The sequence below is a fragment of the Capricornis sumatraensis genome, chromosome 2 (assembly GCF_032405125.1).
Source record: "Capricornis sumatraensis isolate serow.1 chromosome 2, serow.2, whole genome shotgun sequence".
NCBI classification, from domain to species: domain Eukaryota; kingdom Metazoa; phylum Chordata; class Mammalia; order Artiodactyla; family Bovidae; genus Capricornis; species Capricornis sumatraensis.
In genome coordinates, this window is record NC_091070.1 from 14,372,530 (window position 1) to 14,386,854 (window position 14,325).

General features: G+C 45.9%; 1 protein-coding gene across 2 annotated transcripts in view; it reads left to right on the forward strand.

Annotated features, from left to right (window-relative positions):
* TMED8 (transmembrane p24 trafficking protein family member 8) overlaps positions 1–3,350 on the forward strand; it is a 28,757-nt gene extending 25,407 nt beyond the window's left edge. Inside the window, exons 4-6 of one of the 2 annotated variants that reach the window (XM_068966583.1) lie at positions 992–1,133; positions 1,604–1,909; positions 3,133–3,350. In XM_068966583.1, the coding sequence (XP_068822684.1) occupies positions 992–1,133; positions 1,604–1,909; positions 3,133–3,350 (666 nt within the window). The remainder of the gene's footprint in view (positions 1–991; positions 1,134–1,603; positions 1,910–3,132) is intronic. The other variant, XM_068966582.1, reaches the window with a different exon arrangement.
* The last annotated feature ends 10,975 nt before the right edge of the window (positions 3,351–14,325 follow it).

Here is a 14,325-nt window from a genome sequence, read left to right on the forward strand (position 1 = left end):
CTGGGAGGATTACAGCATCCATGTATTCATTCACTCATTCATTTCTTGCAAATATCATTCTGACACTTGGCTGGAGTCTCTGATGTGAGCTGTCTCACTGATGGGCTCTTCCGTGTGGGCAGTAGGTGTGCATTTCTTCTTGAGTTGCCTGCCAACTGGTTGGAGGAGCAGGAAATTAAGGCACGATGGCGTGAAATAGGGGAATGCTAATCTCAGTGGTTTGAAGTGAAACCCACTAGGGAGAGGCCGCCGGCTCCTGCTGTGGGTCAGTGAGGGCTGTGAGTATCGATTGACATTTGCACTCTTCTATGCAAGTCAGATGTCTGGCAGTGGGTATACTGTTCAAATGCAAATCCTGGGGCTGGTCTAAGGTGAGATTGTGATTATTTATAGAACATTGTTGGTGGATGAGGCAGCCTGTGTCGGGGACACAGGGGATGCCTGTGACATCCAAGGTGTGCCACGGGCGAGAGACAGGGGGACAAAGGTAGCTGGAGTAGGAGCCGGGTTCTCTCTCTGCAGTACTTTGGTGGACTGATTGCGATCTGGAAGGAACCTCTGGATGGAAATTGTAGCCGGAGGATGTGCGGCTGAGTGAAGGCCCAGAAGCAAGAGCTGTCCTGAGAGGAGCCGTTGGGGAGGGGCTGTGCAGGCGTGGCCAAGAAACACCCTGAACAGGAAAGTCAGTAGCAAACCTTGAGGATGTTTGTGGGCCAGGTTTTTATGAAGAGTCTGAAGTGGGAAAGTAGCAAAAAGCTGGAGAGAACATGAAAGAAGTTCTAAACTAGGGAACATGTTGGTGGCATGAAAATAAAAGTGGGTAGAGTTTATTACAACCTGTGGCTGGAGGAGAGAAAAGGATCGTTGACCAACGGGGGTCAGGAGACTTGTGAGTCGGGAGAGTGGAGGTAATAATAATAAGGCAGGGCCTGCAGCCTTCAGTTCGAAAGAGGCTAATAGGAACCTGCCTTTGAACATGTCCTGTGACCAGAACTCTCTTGTGCAGATGGCCAGGTACCATGGCCCACAGAGGTCTGGGGACATCGTGATGATCCAGTCTGAGCACACAGGAGCTGTTGGTATTCTGTCAGCCGATTTGGAATCTGCAGACCTGCTGGGGGACCACAGGAGAGGTGAGACCTTTGGGGCCGTGGAAGGTGTTTTTGTTTTGTTCCTATAGGTACTTAAAGAAGGGCAGGCAGATAGATGGAAGGAAAGAACGGAAGGAAGGAGAAAGCATCGGATTACATATGACAAAAAGAGGAAAAACAACCAGTGTCTGAATAGAGTAGGCTCTACTCAGTTTATATATATATATATATGGTACTCTATTCAGTATATATATGTCTGGTACTCGATCCTGGTGTGTGTGTATAGATAAATATTTATATATTTATTTATAACAAAGTTTAAAAGAGACCTGTTTCTTGAACTGAGCAGCTGACCCACCTCAGGGCAATGCTCCCTCCTTCCCTGTGAACAGAAGTCAAGGAAGCCAGTAGGAAGAACGTCTTTGAGTGTGACCACCTGCCCTAAGCAAAAGGCCGGGTGTGGCAGTTTCCTCGGGGTTTCTTTCTCAGTAGTAAGCAGCCTGTCCTTTCAGTCTCCCCGCCTCTCATGGCTCCTCCGTGCATCTGGACCTTTGCCAAGATGAAGGAATTCAAGAGCAAGCTGGGCAAGGAGAAGAACAGCCGTCTGGTGGTGAAGCGGGGGGAGGTGGTGACCATCCGGGTGCCGACCCATCCCGAGGGGAAGCGTGTCTGCTGGGAGTTTGCGACCGATGACTATGACATTGGCTTTGGAGTTTACTTTGACTGGACCCCGGTAACCAGCACCGACATAACGGTGCAAGTCAGTGATTCCAGTGAGGATGAGGACGAAGACGAGGAAGAAGACGAGGAGCTCGAAGGTACATTGAATTTGAACATAATTTCCGGTCTCCTTTCCTGGTTCAACCTAATTTCTAGCTATCACCAGGCGATCACTTCCTGCCTTGTACCCGTCCTCCTGTTTCTGAGAATGCAGGCAGAGAATCCTTTTCAGCTTTGCAAGCCAAGTTGAGTGATGCAGGCTGAAGTCAGACCCTCAGAGAACATTCTGGTGGGGTAGCAGTGATGCCTGAGTGGAAGGCTTCTGTTCTTTTTAATCTGTACCTGGCTATGTTGTCCCCCCAGGATCTGCTGGGGACAGGGGTGGTTTGGGGGCAGGGAAAGGGGTGTTGTGCTGCTGTGTGTAGCGGCAGTGTTTTTCAGATCACGTTTGTAAACTGAGATTATTTTTTATTTCTCTGTTAGGGATATTTATATTTTTTTCTCTGTAGAATATTTAGATTTCTTCTTGGTCTGGAACCAAGCTGAGTGATTGCACTTTGCCAAACATACCCATTCTCTCCTCCTTCCAGTCTGTCACAGCTGGCTGACTTCTGTTTACTTTTTCCTTCGTGCCCAGAGCAGTTTTAAAAATAGTCTCTGTGCTATGTTCCAGTCCTTCCTCACAAGCATACTCACAATGGCCCTAAGGCTGCCTTTTTTTTTAAAAAATAAGCATTAGCCTTATTCCTTGATTTTCCCATATCATCCTACAATCAACCCCTTAACTTGCTTCTTCATGGAAAAGCAAGTCTATAGGGAGGTCTGCATGTATTCAAGAAGGAGGAGAACCTAGGATCTTATCTTTTGCTCCTCAGGGGATCAGTAGGGGTTTGGGGGTCACTTGCTATAGCACCTTTACCTGCATTTCCTACTTCCTTTAGCGAGTTCTTTGACCTGTTGAATCTTCCCTTCTAAATATCTTGCCCTCCCCCTTGGAAATTTCCAGATACTCCTGGATCTAGGAAGGCTCTGTAAGGCTAAATCATTGTTTCTCAGTGCAAATACTGTTGGCATTTGGAAGGAGACACTTCTTTGTTGAGAAGGTGCTATCCTGACATTTAGCACTCCTGAACCCTTGGGCACTAAATGCCGGTATCACCCACTGGTCACTCTGATGGCCTAGCTGGAGGCCACCAGACATTTCCAAATGCCCCGTGGGAGGAAAGCCAGCAGCTTGTTACCTGGTTCATCTTCTCGCCTTCAGGTAGGCCTCTTTGGTCTGTGAATTCATAGCCGAACACTCTGCCCTTTGCTCACGCAGACCCCGTCCCAGCTGGAGACGTGGAGCGAGGCTCCAGGAGCTCCCTGCGGGGCCGCTACGGGGAGGTCATGCCCGTGTACCGCCGGGACAGCCACCGAGACGTGCAGGCTGGCAGCCACGACTACCCCGGCGAGGGCATCTACCTCCTGAAGTTTGACAACTCCTACTCCCTGCTGCGCAACAAGACTCTCTACTTCCACGTCTACTACACGAGCTGAAGGCCCACCGGGGCGGGACACAGGCAGCGCGCTCTGGCTGGAGCAGGCTGCCAGCTGGGGCCCCTTGTCCTGGATAGGCAAGGGCTCCGAGCTGAGCGTGGGGTGCCCGAGCCTCCCGCCCTGCTGGCGGGCCTGACTGTTGGCCCATCCGTGTAGCTTTGCCCCGTCCTTGGCTTCCGCAGATGGTGGCGTGGCACCCCCGCTCTGTGGTTCCTGACTCACGCTCTCGTTGCTTCCGACTCCGGCAAAATCTCTCTGTGGAGGACACCCATCAGGCCAAAAGCCTAAGAGGAAGTTGGGTGTTGCCTTTTCAAAATAGGTTTGTTTTGGTTCCAGGTGTATGCTTTCAACTGCTGCGCTCTCCTCTTGCAGAGCCTTCACGCAGGCGGGTTTAGTGGCCACCCGCTCTCTTCACTTTTCGAAAGGACTGAAAGAGGGAAGAGCACTCTGTCCGTGAAGGAGCCCAGTGTCGGGGACGCGGAAGGCTCTGGCCAGCCTCTCACCACTGCCGTGTTTCCGCCTGCTGCTTCTTCTCGTTCTCTAGCACAGGCTGGGAGCCCTCACTGCCTCTGGAGCGCTGGGGATTTCACCCTGCCTCTCCTTCTCTCCTTTCCCTTTTCAAGAACTTCCATGCAGTCCAAAGTGATGATCCCTGTAGTCTAAGCTATTCTGGGAAGAAAAACTGCCTCCATCACTTCCTATTTCAAGAGGTGGTGTCCCTTTCCAAGGGCCCTGGGGGTGGGAGGGGGAAGGGTGGAAATTAGGTACTGGATTGATCTCAGATGCCACATCTCCAGAAGTCAAGTGTTACTAAATCATTTTTGTGTATAATCAAAGAAGGAGGGGTAGATAATCTGAGAGAAGAGGTTAAAAAACAGAACAACACTCTAGATTCCCCACCGCTTTTTTTTTTTTTTTTTAGTCTTTAGAAAAGGGGTGATATTTAGAAATTTTGCTTTGGGACCAGTCAGATTTCCTAAGTTTCCAGATGTCTAGGTTGCTTGCATTCAGGGCTACAGGCTTTTGGTGTTCGAAGTCTCGAAGGGGAAGTGGTCAGGAAGCTTCACTGCTGCTGCTGGTCGGCTTTGTTCTTTTATCAGGCTGAAGCCTGTGCGTTCCCTGGGGACGGCCTTTTGTACGCCATGAAGTGGGTGTGCCGAGGGGAGCTGCCTCCAGTGTCCCCAGAGGCATGTGGTGGCTGGGCCCCCCCTCTCGGCCGAGGAGGAGGCAGAGAAGGGACCACTGCAACCGTGTACCTCCTCCTCTTATTCTTTGCGTCAAGCCTGTTACTACTGCCTTAGAATTCCGAGGAAGAATTAGATTTATTTATTACTTTTATTTATTGTTAAAGCCACATTTCACTTCACCTTTGAAACAGTTCCCGTCTGTTTCTCAGGAGGCTTCCACCTGCTTTGAGCCACCGAGGCCCCCTCTCCTGTGGAGTCTAACTAAATGGAGATTTCAGGCGAAGTTGGGGAGGGCTGATGTTCCACTCCTGTGGGGTCAGTCCCATGAGGCTCTGGGAGGGGTCTGCCCCTCCTGAGATGGATGAATGATGCCCCCCTGACCCCAGCCTGCTGCCCCCAGCACTCCCTGTGAGGATCTCTAGGTTGTGAGGAAATCTGCCCATTTGTCCAGGTTTGAGTGAGTGTAGAGGACTTGACCAGCCAACCAGAGGCATCCCGTGATGCCAGGACTGCCAAGCCCTCCGCCTGGTCTGAGGAGTCAGCTGCGTCACGATGCTTCCTTTGGCTCCTTCCTTCCCTGTGTGGGAGCCTCACCCCATGCCTCCCCTCTGCACAGAAGCAGAAACTCAGCAACCAGGGCTCCTCACGACAGGTCCGTGGCAGCACCTCCGTCACGAACAAAGGGCGCTAGAGCCGCACCTGTTCCTCCGGGAGCACAGCCCCAGGTGGGAGAGGATGCCAGGGCCCGCTGTAGCATCCCTCCTCCTCCAAGCGGCCTCATACCTCCATTACTTTACATCTGAGTGCATTCTGTAGAGGATTATACACTGGCCCAAATTTCCGTGTCCTGTAAGAAGTTAGGAACTATTCTAGCAACTGCCTATTGAGGCGCTGAAAGCAAACTCGCTGTGCGGTCATCCCATCAGGTAGCCGTGTGATCATCACTGAAATTAAATCATGCCTTAGCTAATTGAATAGAATCTTTATAAAATAATTTTCTACTGAGCTCTTCTCCAGTCAGCTAAAGCCTGGCTTCTTTTTCCTGTTTATTGTTAACTTCTGACTTTCTCTTAAGATGGAGCTGTCGGGTCATTGGAGGCTCCCTGGGATGACACTTTCTGTTGTTGATTTTTGCCACGAGAGTCTCTGTACACTTGGTTTCTTTAGAATCCTAGTTCTGTTGCATCAGGGAAGCCTGAGGGACTCGTTCCCATCGCCTCAGTGTGCCTCTTATTGTCTGCTCACTTTTGAAGTCCTGAACATTGTTATATTTCATTCTGTACCAGTGTTTCGTTAACAGTGCTTCTTTGATCCATTCACACACACACACACACACACACACAAATAGCTAAAAGAAGATATTTTCACCATCTAATGAATTTACTATCCCACATTAAGTCATCTGAAATTACTGAACTTTGGGGACAAAATATTACCTATAAACCACATGTAATTACTGAGAATTTCATGGTTCAGCAAATCCTAAGAGGTAGTCACTTCCTTAGTCTCTCTCTGTCTCAGTTTACAGAACCAAACAATGAAGTGAAAATCACTTGCTTTCACCTTCACCCTGTTCTTTAGAGCATACATATTAACGTACAGTGGAAAGAAAGTACTTCACAGTAGGAGAGACTGGAAGTCTCTCCACAAGGTGGCCAAGTTCTTAAGTTTCTTTGGTTTATTTAGTTTTGCTACTTTGTTGAGAGATGGGGCATTTAGAAAGTTTAGGGTGTTAATTTTTCTCAACATTTTATTTTGAAAAATTCTCAGCAAACAACATTTAAAAGAAGTATAGTATAAGCACCCATATGTATATCCATCACGTAGATTTTAAAATTATAAACTGCTAACTTTTAAACAAAGATGATTCTGCTGAGGTGTCCAGTAGAGTATTCCCTTCACAGACATCAGCTGTCCAGTGTCAGAGAGTTCCTGGTTTTTAGCAAACTCACCTCATTCAGTGCCAGTTAACCAAGGAGGTGATTGTAAAAATGTTTCCTGTTCTCCATCTTGCAGAACTCACGCTATATTTCCCCCTTCCCTTAGGGTCTAAAAGCTAATGTTTTCTTCTCTATCTGGCATGTCAGAGTGAAGGTGATTGTGAAACTGCTTTCCATTGGAAGGACTTTTTTCTGATCTTACCATATCCTCAGGACTGAAATTAACACTCGGATCCTCAGACATAATGTAGCTTTAAAATGGAAGTAGGTAGTAACTTGAAATTAGGCCATTCTTAGTTTGTTTTTTTTTTCCTTAATTGATTCATGCACTATACAAATATTTTTATCTGTTATTTAGGAAAGAAAATCTTATACTTTTAGAAAGTATATATTATCCCTTATAATATATATATGGAAGAGTTTTAACTGAAAGTTTCCTGAAAGCTCACTATCTTAATCAGTGGGTTTAGATATTATTGTAAAACATCATTTATAGAAAATACCTGTATGTTTTTGATGAGCCCCATCCAGTCCCTCTTTGAAAGAAATTAGGTGAAACCCAAACCCAAAATATTTTTATGTTTATTTTAAGACCATTTTTCTGCAAAAGGTTGCCTTTTAACCCCAAAGTATAAGGTTCTAAGGTACAGAGCTGAGTGACCCCTACTGTTAAGTCACTTCAGTCGTGTCCAACTCTGTGCAGCCCCATAGACGGCAGCCCACTAGTCTCCCCCGTCCCTGGGATTCTCCAGGCAAGAACCCTGGAGTGGGTTGCCATTTCCTTCTCCGGTGCATGAAAGTGAAAAGTGAAAGTGAAGTTGCTCAGTCGTGTCTGACTCTTAGCAACCCCATGGACTGCAGCCCACCAGGCTCCTCCGTCCATGGGATTTTCCAGGCAAGAGTACTGGAGTGGGGTGCCATTGCCTTCTCCGAGTGACCCTAACATTTACACAAAAAGCTATTGTTTTAGAGGAAGGGATAGGAGTGAAAAGGTTCATGCAGCTTGAGAACTGCCTTTTTTTTTTAAACATTGATAGTAAAGGAATGAAAATGAGAGAGAGAAAAGCTATCAAATGTATCCCAGAATCTTGCTCATATTCTGATTCTGTGTAGTTCTTTAGTTTGCTTTTCATCCATTAGAATTTTTCTTTCGGCCAGAAACCTCACTGGTTCTCACTGTGCTTGTTGGAGATATCCCAAACTCACTTTGCTTTCTTTTCCAAGATTGCCTTTAGAAATATTTTGGAGTAGGTGCAGGAAATGGCAACCCACTTCAGTACTCCTGCCTGGAAAATTCCATGGAGTCCATGGGGTCGAAAAGAGTTGGACATGACTGAGTGACTTCACTTTCTTTCTTTCTATAGTTCCTTTTGGAGAAGGAAATGGCAACCCACTCCAGTGTTCTTGCCTAGAGAATCCCATGGACAGAGGGGCCTGGTGGGCTACAGTCTATGGGGTCGCAAAGAGTTGGACACGACTGAGCAACACACACACTCCTTCTGCTAAGTGTAACCCTGGCCTGAGGATTGTAACCTCTGCACCCTCTGGGACTTGTGGGTCCAGCACCATGAAAATAGATGGTGACTTTAGAAGGGCTAGGAGGAGTTCCTGCTCTGCCCCATAGCCTCAGTTGGTTTTGACTATGGCCAAAAAAAACAAAACCAGATTCAGTTTGACCAACATCCTGGAATAGCCTCAAGCCACAAAACTTTTTGTGAACGAGCTGTGCCCTCTGTAGGCTGACCTCCCTGTGAGGGGTAGGAATCCCATTCCCTTTCATCTGTGTGGGCCAGTCATACACACACAGTCAATGGGACCAACAGACAGACACAATTTGGTCTTCCTTTTAGAGCCTCCATTTAGAATCTCTCCTGGGTCGAAAAAGTTCACACCAACCTCTTTAACTACTCTCTTTCCACCTAGCTAGAAGTGTAGACCTTTTGGAAGCCTGAATTTGCTCGAAGTGGAAAGGGCACTGACCCTATAGAATCTTAGTGGTCGAAAAGAGTTGGAAAGTGAGTTTCTGTATGAAGGAAGGTGGTCTCATTTTTTTGGTGAGGGGTAGCTTGTTAAGGGATTCATGCTCTTTAGAGAGCAAGTCCTTGTATTCATTGTATCTGATTGTGCTCATGGAGCCACGATGCGTGAATCTTTGGGGAGTAAATAGGGGATGGGTGTTTAAAACTAGTCACAAGTTGGGTGCTTCCCAGGAACCCAATATATGGTAAGTGTCCCTATGACCAAAGTCCCAGTTTTCATGCATGTGGGATCCTGTCCCTAGGCTCTCATTTCCACACACCTGAGAGAGAGAGAGAGGGGGGCTACACCCCCTCCACTTCTCTTATTTATGGTAGTGTTTTGCAACTGGCAGCATGATATCCAAGTTTACATAATTAACCAGAATTAGATAATAGTGTGAGCTGAGTAGATAAGCTGATCAAGCTTGGCTGGAAGTAGGGCTGGGGAGGGCATATGACTTTTACAGCCGCACATTGGGGTAACTGGGTGGGTAACTCCTGTGTGACTGCAGTTGGAACTCTCGTTAAGCTCACCAAGTGAGTGAAGAGGATGAGATGATGCCATGCCGATGAGGATGACATGCTAATTGAGCTGGCTAGGAGACAGAGCAAGGCCTCTGTCTACGGGCCCTAGACCCTGTCACCGGCTGTGTGTGCAGTCTCAGCGTGAGGTGGAGTCTGGCTTCAGGGCCCACTAAGGAGCCAGTCTAATGTGGACAGTGACTCTGGCCTCCAGCAAAGGAGAACCTCCTGAGAGTCGGTTCCCAGTGGCCTCTTTTCTGGGAATGGGCGGTGGCACCCCGGCAAGAGCTGCTTTGGTTCTTTTGGTACCTGGTTAGTGATCAGTGTCACCCACTTGCTCCGTCCAGCCAGTCCAGCACCTGTGGGCACACCTTTGACGTCTACCCAGTTATTTAGGTAGTGAGGTTAGGCCAGGATCTGGGACCCAAAGGGTGAGAGAAACTTTGCTAAGTATTGTGTGGCCAGATTTCAGAAATCACCGCTCCCTCTGGGGTGCGGCACTGTCCCTCCTGAAGCAAGAAGGCCAGACAGAGCCCCTCCTGTCTTAAAGCCTTGTCACCAGTCTAAGAAAATGCAATTAATTGCATAAACCCTTGTTAGTGGGGGTTCATTTACAAACAGCAGTGTCCTCAGAAAGTCCAAAGGCACAAGACTCTGGCTTTGAAATGATCTGTAGTCCCGGTCACTGGTTTGAACTCACAATCTGATTTCTTTCAGTCCCCCAGGTATGTGGACCAGAGTTGATTTCATGGCTCTTCTTCACTCTTATAAACAGATGAGGAAAATGTATGCCAGAAATGTAGAGATACAGGCTTTTGAAAAATTAAATTCCATGGTTCTCTGTCATTTTAAGCTGACAGGTTTGATTCATCTAGGGATAAAATATGTGAAATGGTTTCCAGGGGATCAAGTACATATATTTTCTGAATGTTCTGATACAGGATCATGAACAATTGTAAAGTTTTGGTTTAAAATATGATACTATATGGGATAACAGAAGAGCCTTTAACTCACAGTCGGGTAAAGGAGCTCTCTTCCTGAACCCTTTTCCTCACTCAGGTTTGAAATGCCTCATCTGTAATGTTACCTGTAATTGATTATTACCATTGGTTTTCAGGTTCAGTCAAGAATCATGTGGAAAACATTATCCTAATTCTTTCCTCTCCTAAGCAGCATATTTTACTGAGAAATTTCATATTGAAAACTCCACTAACATCCTTTTCTGAAATGCTTGTTCCATAAATGAATTTGTTTTTTACTTAGTCAAGCAGTATTATTTCCATTTAGCTAGTTTAAGAGCAAGTAAAGTCTGGAGAAAGCAACTCCATCACCCATGACTCTGGTGTGCCCTTTTCCCTTAATAATGGGAAGTGTCCTGAAATCCCCAGAAGAAAGCTGCTTTGTAACCAAAGTGATGAATTATAAGAAAGCCAGTCTTTGGGTAAGGATAATTGGAATAGAGGAGGTGCTTGAAGATCTCCTAAACGACCTTATGCCATTTAGCTTGTGTTTCTGAAAGGCCTGCTTTGGTGCCATGCACTGAGATCTCTCAGTTGACTGAAAGATGATCATGCTTTCTTGGTAAATATTTTTAAGCAACTGGCAACCACAAAGGCATGCTTTCCTTATCATTCTAGATCACGCACTGATGCTGACATTACAAAAAGGGGTCTGGAAGGGAAACAGTGTCACAGCCTTTTCTTTAAAATACACTGTATTGCAAGCAACCATTTGTCACAGTCAACTAGTTATGTGTTCCCTTTCATGACAAATGCTGCCAGCATCGCCTATGGTTTCTAAGAACTCTGAACCAAACTGTTATTTGTTATGTCCTGCTGAGTGGTTTTCCCTTTAATAAAATACTGTATTTCCACCACCCCGTGGCACTGAGTGTGTTGCCTGATACACAGAGGATCCTGAGCTATTGTTCCTGAAATAGCTCAGTTCTTGTGTTTCTATATTATGTAACCGTTTTGTGATGCTTTTGTGCATTCTTTGTCTTCTCTTCCGAATTTTGAAATCTGTCATAAATAAACTTTTTCACTATGCACCTGAAACATCTGAGTTATACTTTAATTTTTAACATTTCATCTCTCCTCTGTGTCTTAGGAGGATAAGTGTTCTTTAAATCTTTGAATTCTTTTATAATCGATTACAAAAATTTAAAACAAATTAACAAGAAAAAGTTAAGAGTGAGATTAATGATAGAGCTTTCATCCGCATTTAAATTAAAAAAAAAAAAAAAAATATATATATATATATATTTGGCTGTGCCGGGTCTTAGGTGCTGCACGTGGACTTTATTTGGTTGTGGCGCACGGGCTTCTCATCACCACGGCTTCTCTTGTTGCAGAGGATGGGCTCTCGGCCTGCGGGCTCAGTAGTTGTAGCATACAGGCTTAGCTGCTTCGTGGCATGTGGGATCTTCCCAGACCAGGGATAGAACCCATGTCCCCTGCATTGGCAGGTGGATTCTTTAACCACTGGACCACCAGGGAAGTCTGCATTTAAATTTATAGCTGAGTATGAACTGGGATCTGGGCTTGGCCCAAGGGAAGAAAAGTTAAGAGTTGTCGTTTAGTCGCTAAGTCATGTCCAACTCTTTTTGCAGTCTCATGGACTGCAGCCTGCCAGGCTCCTATGTCCGTGGGATTTCCCAGGCAAGAATACTGGAGTGCATTGCCATTTCCTTCAAAAGGAATTTTCCTGACCCAGGGACTGAACCCGTGTCTCCTGCACTGGGAGGCAGATTCTTTACCACTCAGCTACCAAGGAAGCCCGTAAGTTTAGCGTGATGATTACTAAATAGAACTTCATTTGTTTTGTTAGTATTTGATCCCCAGGGATGTCCACTTTCCGGTGGGCTGACTCTATTCAAACTTGGAATCAGTACTTTGGACACCATAGTATTCATTTAACATAGTCTGGGTAATACTCAGCCTACTTTAATTTGCAGAAATGATACAGTAAGATATCTTCGACCTGCCTTATAATCCCGCCTCTGCACATCCTTGGCGTGTACTCCAGTACAGGAAGGACTCAACATCTGAGTAGAGGGGCACCATTAAATATTTTCTTAAGTGATACCTGCGGTCCTAATATGAGCCTGTTGATTTTTTCCCTGCTTTCTTTTGCCACACATGTATTATAACTTACTTTTAAAAAATACTGATATTTTTATTTAACTTTTTTGGGGGCTAAGTCAGGTCTTCGTCACGGCAGATCTTCGTTGTGGCATGTGGGATCTTTCCTTGCAGTGGGAGGGCTTCTCTCTAGTTATGGTGCAGGGGCTCAGATGTGGCGTGTGGGCTTGCCCCACAGTATGTGGAATCTTGGTTTCCTTGACCAGCAATTGAATCTGGGTCCCCTACATTGGGAGCTCGGAGTCTTAGCCGCTAGACCATTAGGGAAGTCCCTGGGGATCTTTAATGCATTGTGTTTGGGTATGCCAAGTATATTATGTCACTGATGACACAGAACATATTGGAGATTATTTTCTTTTATCTTTTTTTTTTTGTAAATGGTTGTTTTTCATAGTTAAACCATTATCACTTGGCCTTTGCTGCATGAAATCTCATCCCCACTTGCCAGGGGCCAGCGTGAGGAATCCCACCTGTGACAAGGTCATGCGGAAGGAAGCCTGACAAAACCAAGGACGTGATAAGGCTTCAGGGGTTCCCCCTAGTATTTCCCAGGCATGTACCCCCAAAAAACAAAAATCTGCCGGCTTTTGTACTCTGCTCTTCTGATATTCTCTGGAAAAAGTCAAATCAGGGCTTTAGTCTTATGCATTTGAAAGGGATGTTTCAGAAAAACCCCTCTTATAACTCTCTAGCTTGCCTAACAGGTTCCCCCGGACCTCTTACAGCTTGAGAATTGCTTACAGCCCCCAACCGTGAGAGGCATAAAGCTTAAAACATCTTAAAGATACAGAGCCTTTTCTAAAGAGCTAAAAATCATATTGGTGACGGGTTTTCACTGTTGACTCAAAGATTGCCGACAGGCCTCCATATTCTTTATCTTTTAGGCACCTGGGAGGATGTTAAGCAATGTAAATGGGATATGGAAAAAGATATATAATAGTTTTGATGTTAGCAACACTAGACTTTTGAGTTAATTACTTTTCTCTTTGTTATATATCACTGCACTCCTCTTGTGTCCTTGCTATGTAAGAATGTAACTTTATTTAGTGCTTTCTGAGAGTGGCACCAGACTTTGGGAAGATCAACACAAATAAGTCTTCTGGTTGACAAACCCTTATCAGAAAAAAGGCTGTAAAATGTTAATTGGCCCTTTTGGCTGGAAGATGATGTAAACTACCTAAGATTTGTGTATACAACTAGGTATGCAGAGAGAAAAGCCTGGTTTTGATAAGAATCTGGGCTGCTAACGCTGCATAATTTTGTATTACCCATTGATCTCTATGTACAATCAAAAAGGTATAAAAGGCCTTTCTAGACAATAGAGGCCAGGGCAAGTCACTGGACTGGTTTCCCCCATGTCTCCTCTTTACTCTAATTTCAGGCTGAATTCCCATCTGGAGCAGGGCGGCTCACCACATCTACTTACTTGCCCTGGCTTTTAAGACCCGCGCGAAAGGGAGCCTAAGGCGGGGCACCCTTCGATATTCAAGTGGGCGCTGGTGGCCCAACATAGATGGTGCAAGCTCCTTGTCTGGAACTTTATTGGCCTTCCCCATAAGCCAAGTTATTCAGCCTTCTTTCTCCACTTAATTTTCCTACTACACTATTTCTTCTTAATCTCTTTTATATTTCTATATAAATAAGTTTTTTCCTCGCCTACTCCATCTCCCCTTCGAATCACCCTGGATCCACTGGGGCTGGACCCCGGCACCCACTGAAATCAGGAAGCATGTGAACAGGCATCTCTTTTTAAATTAATATTATTTTTGACTGTGCTGAGTCTCCATTGCTGCTCACAGACTTTCTCTAGTTGTGGCGAGCAGGAGCTACTCTGGTTGTGGTGCTTGGGTTTCCCACGGCAGTGGCCTCTCCTGCTTAGGAGCGCAGGCTCTCGGCAGGCAGCCTGTTGTAGTTGTGAAGCATGTGCTCAGTAGTTGCGGCTCCCAGGCTCCAGAGCACAGGCTCAATAGTTGTGGCTCATGGGCTTAGTTGCCCTGTGGCATGTGGAATCTTCCTGGACCAGGGATTAAACCTCTGTCTCCTGCGTTGGCAGGCAGATTCTTACCCACTGGACCACCAGGGCAGTCCCATTTTCTAACTTTAAAGGCACTCTTTATATGATCTGTCGTATCATTGACCCTGATGTCGTTCAGGGTCATATGCAT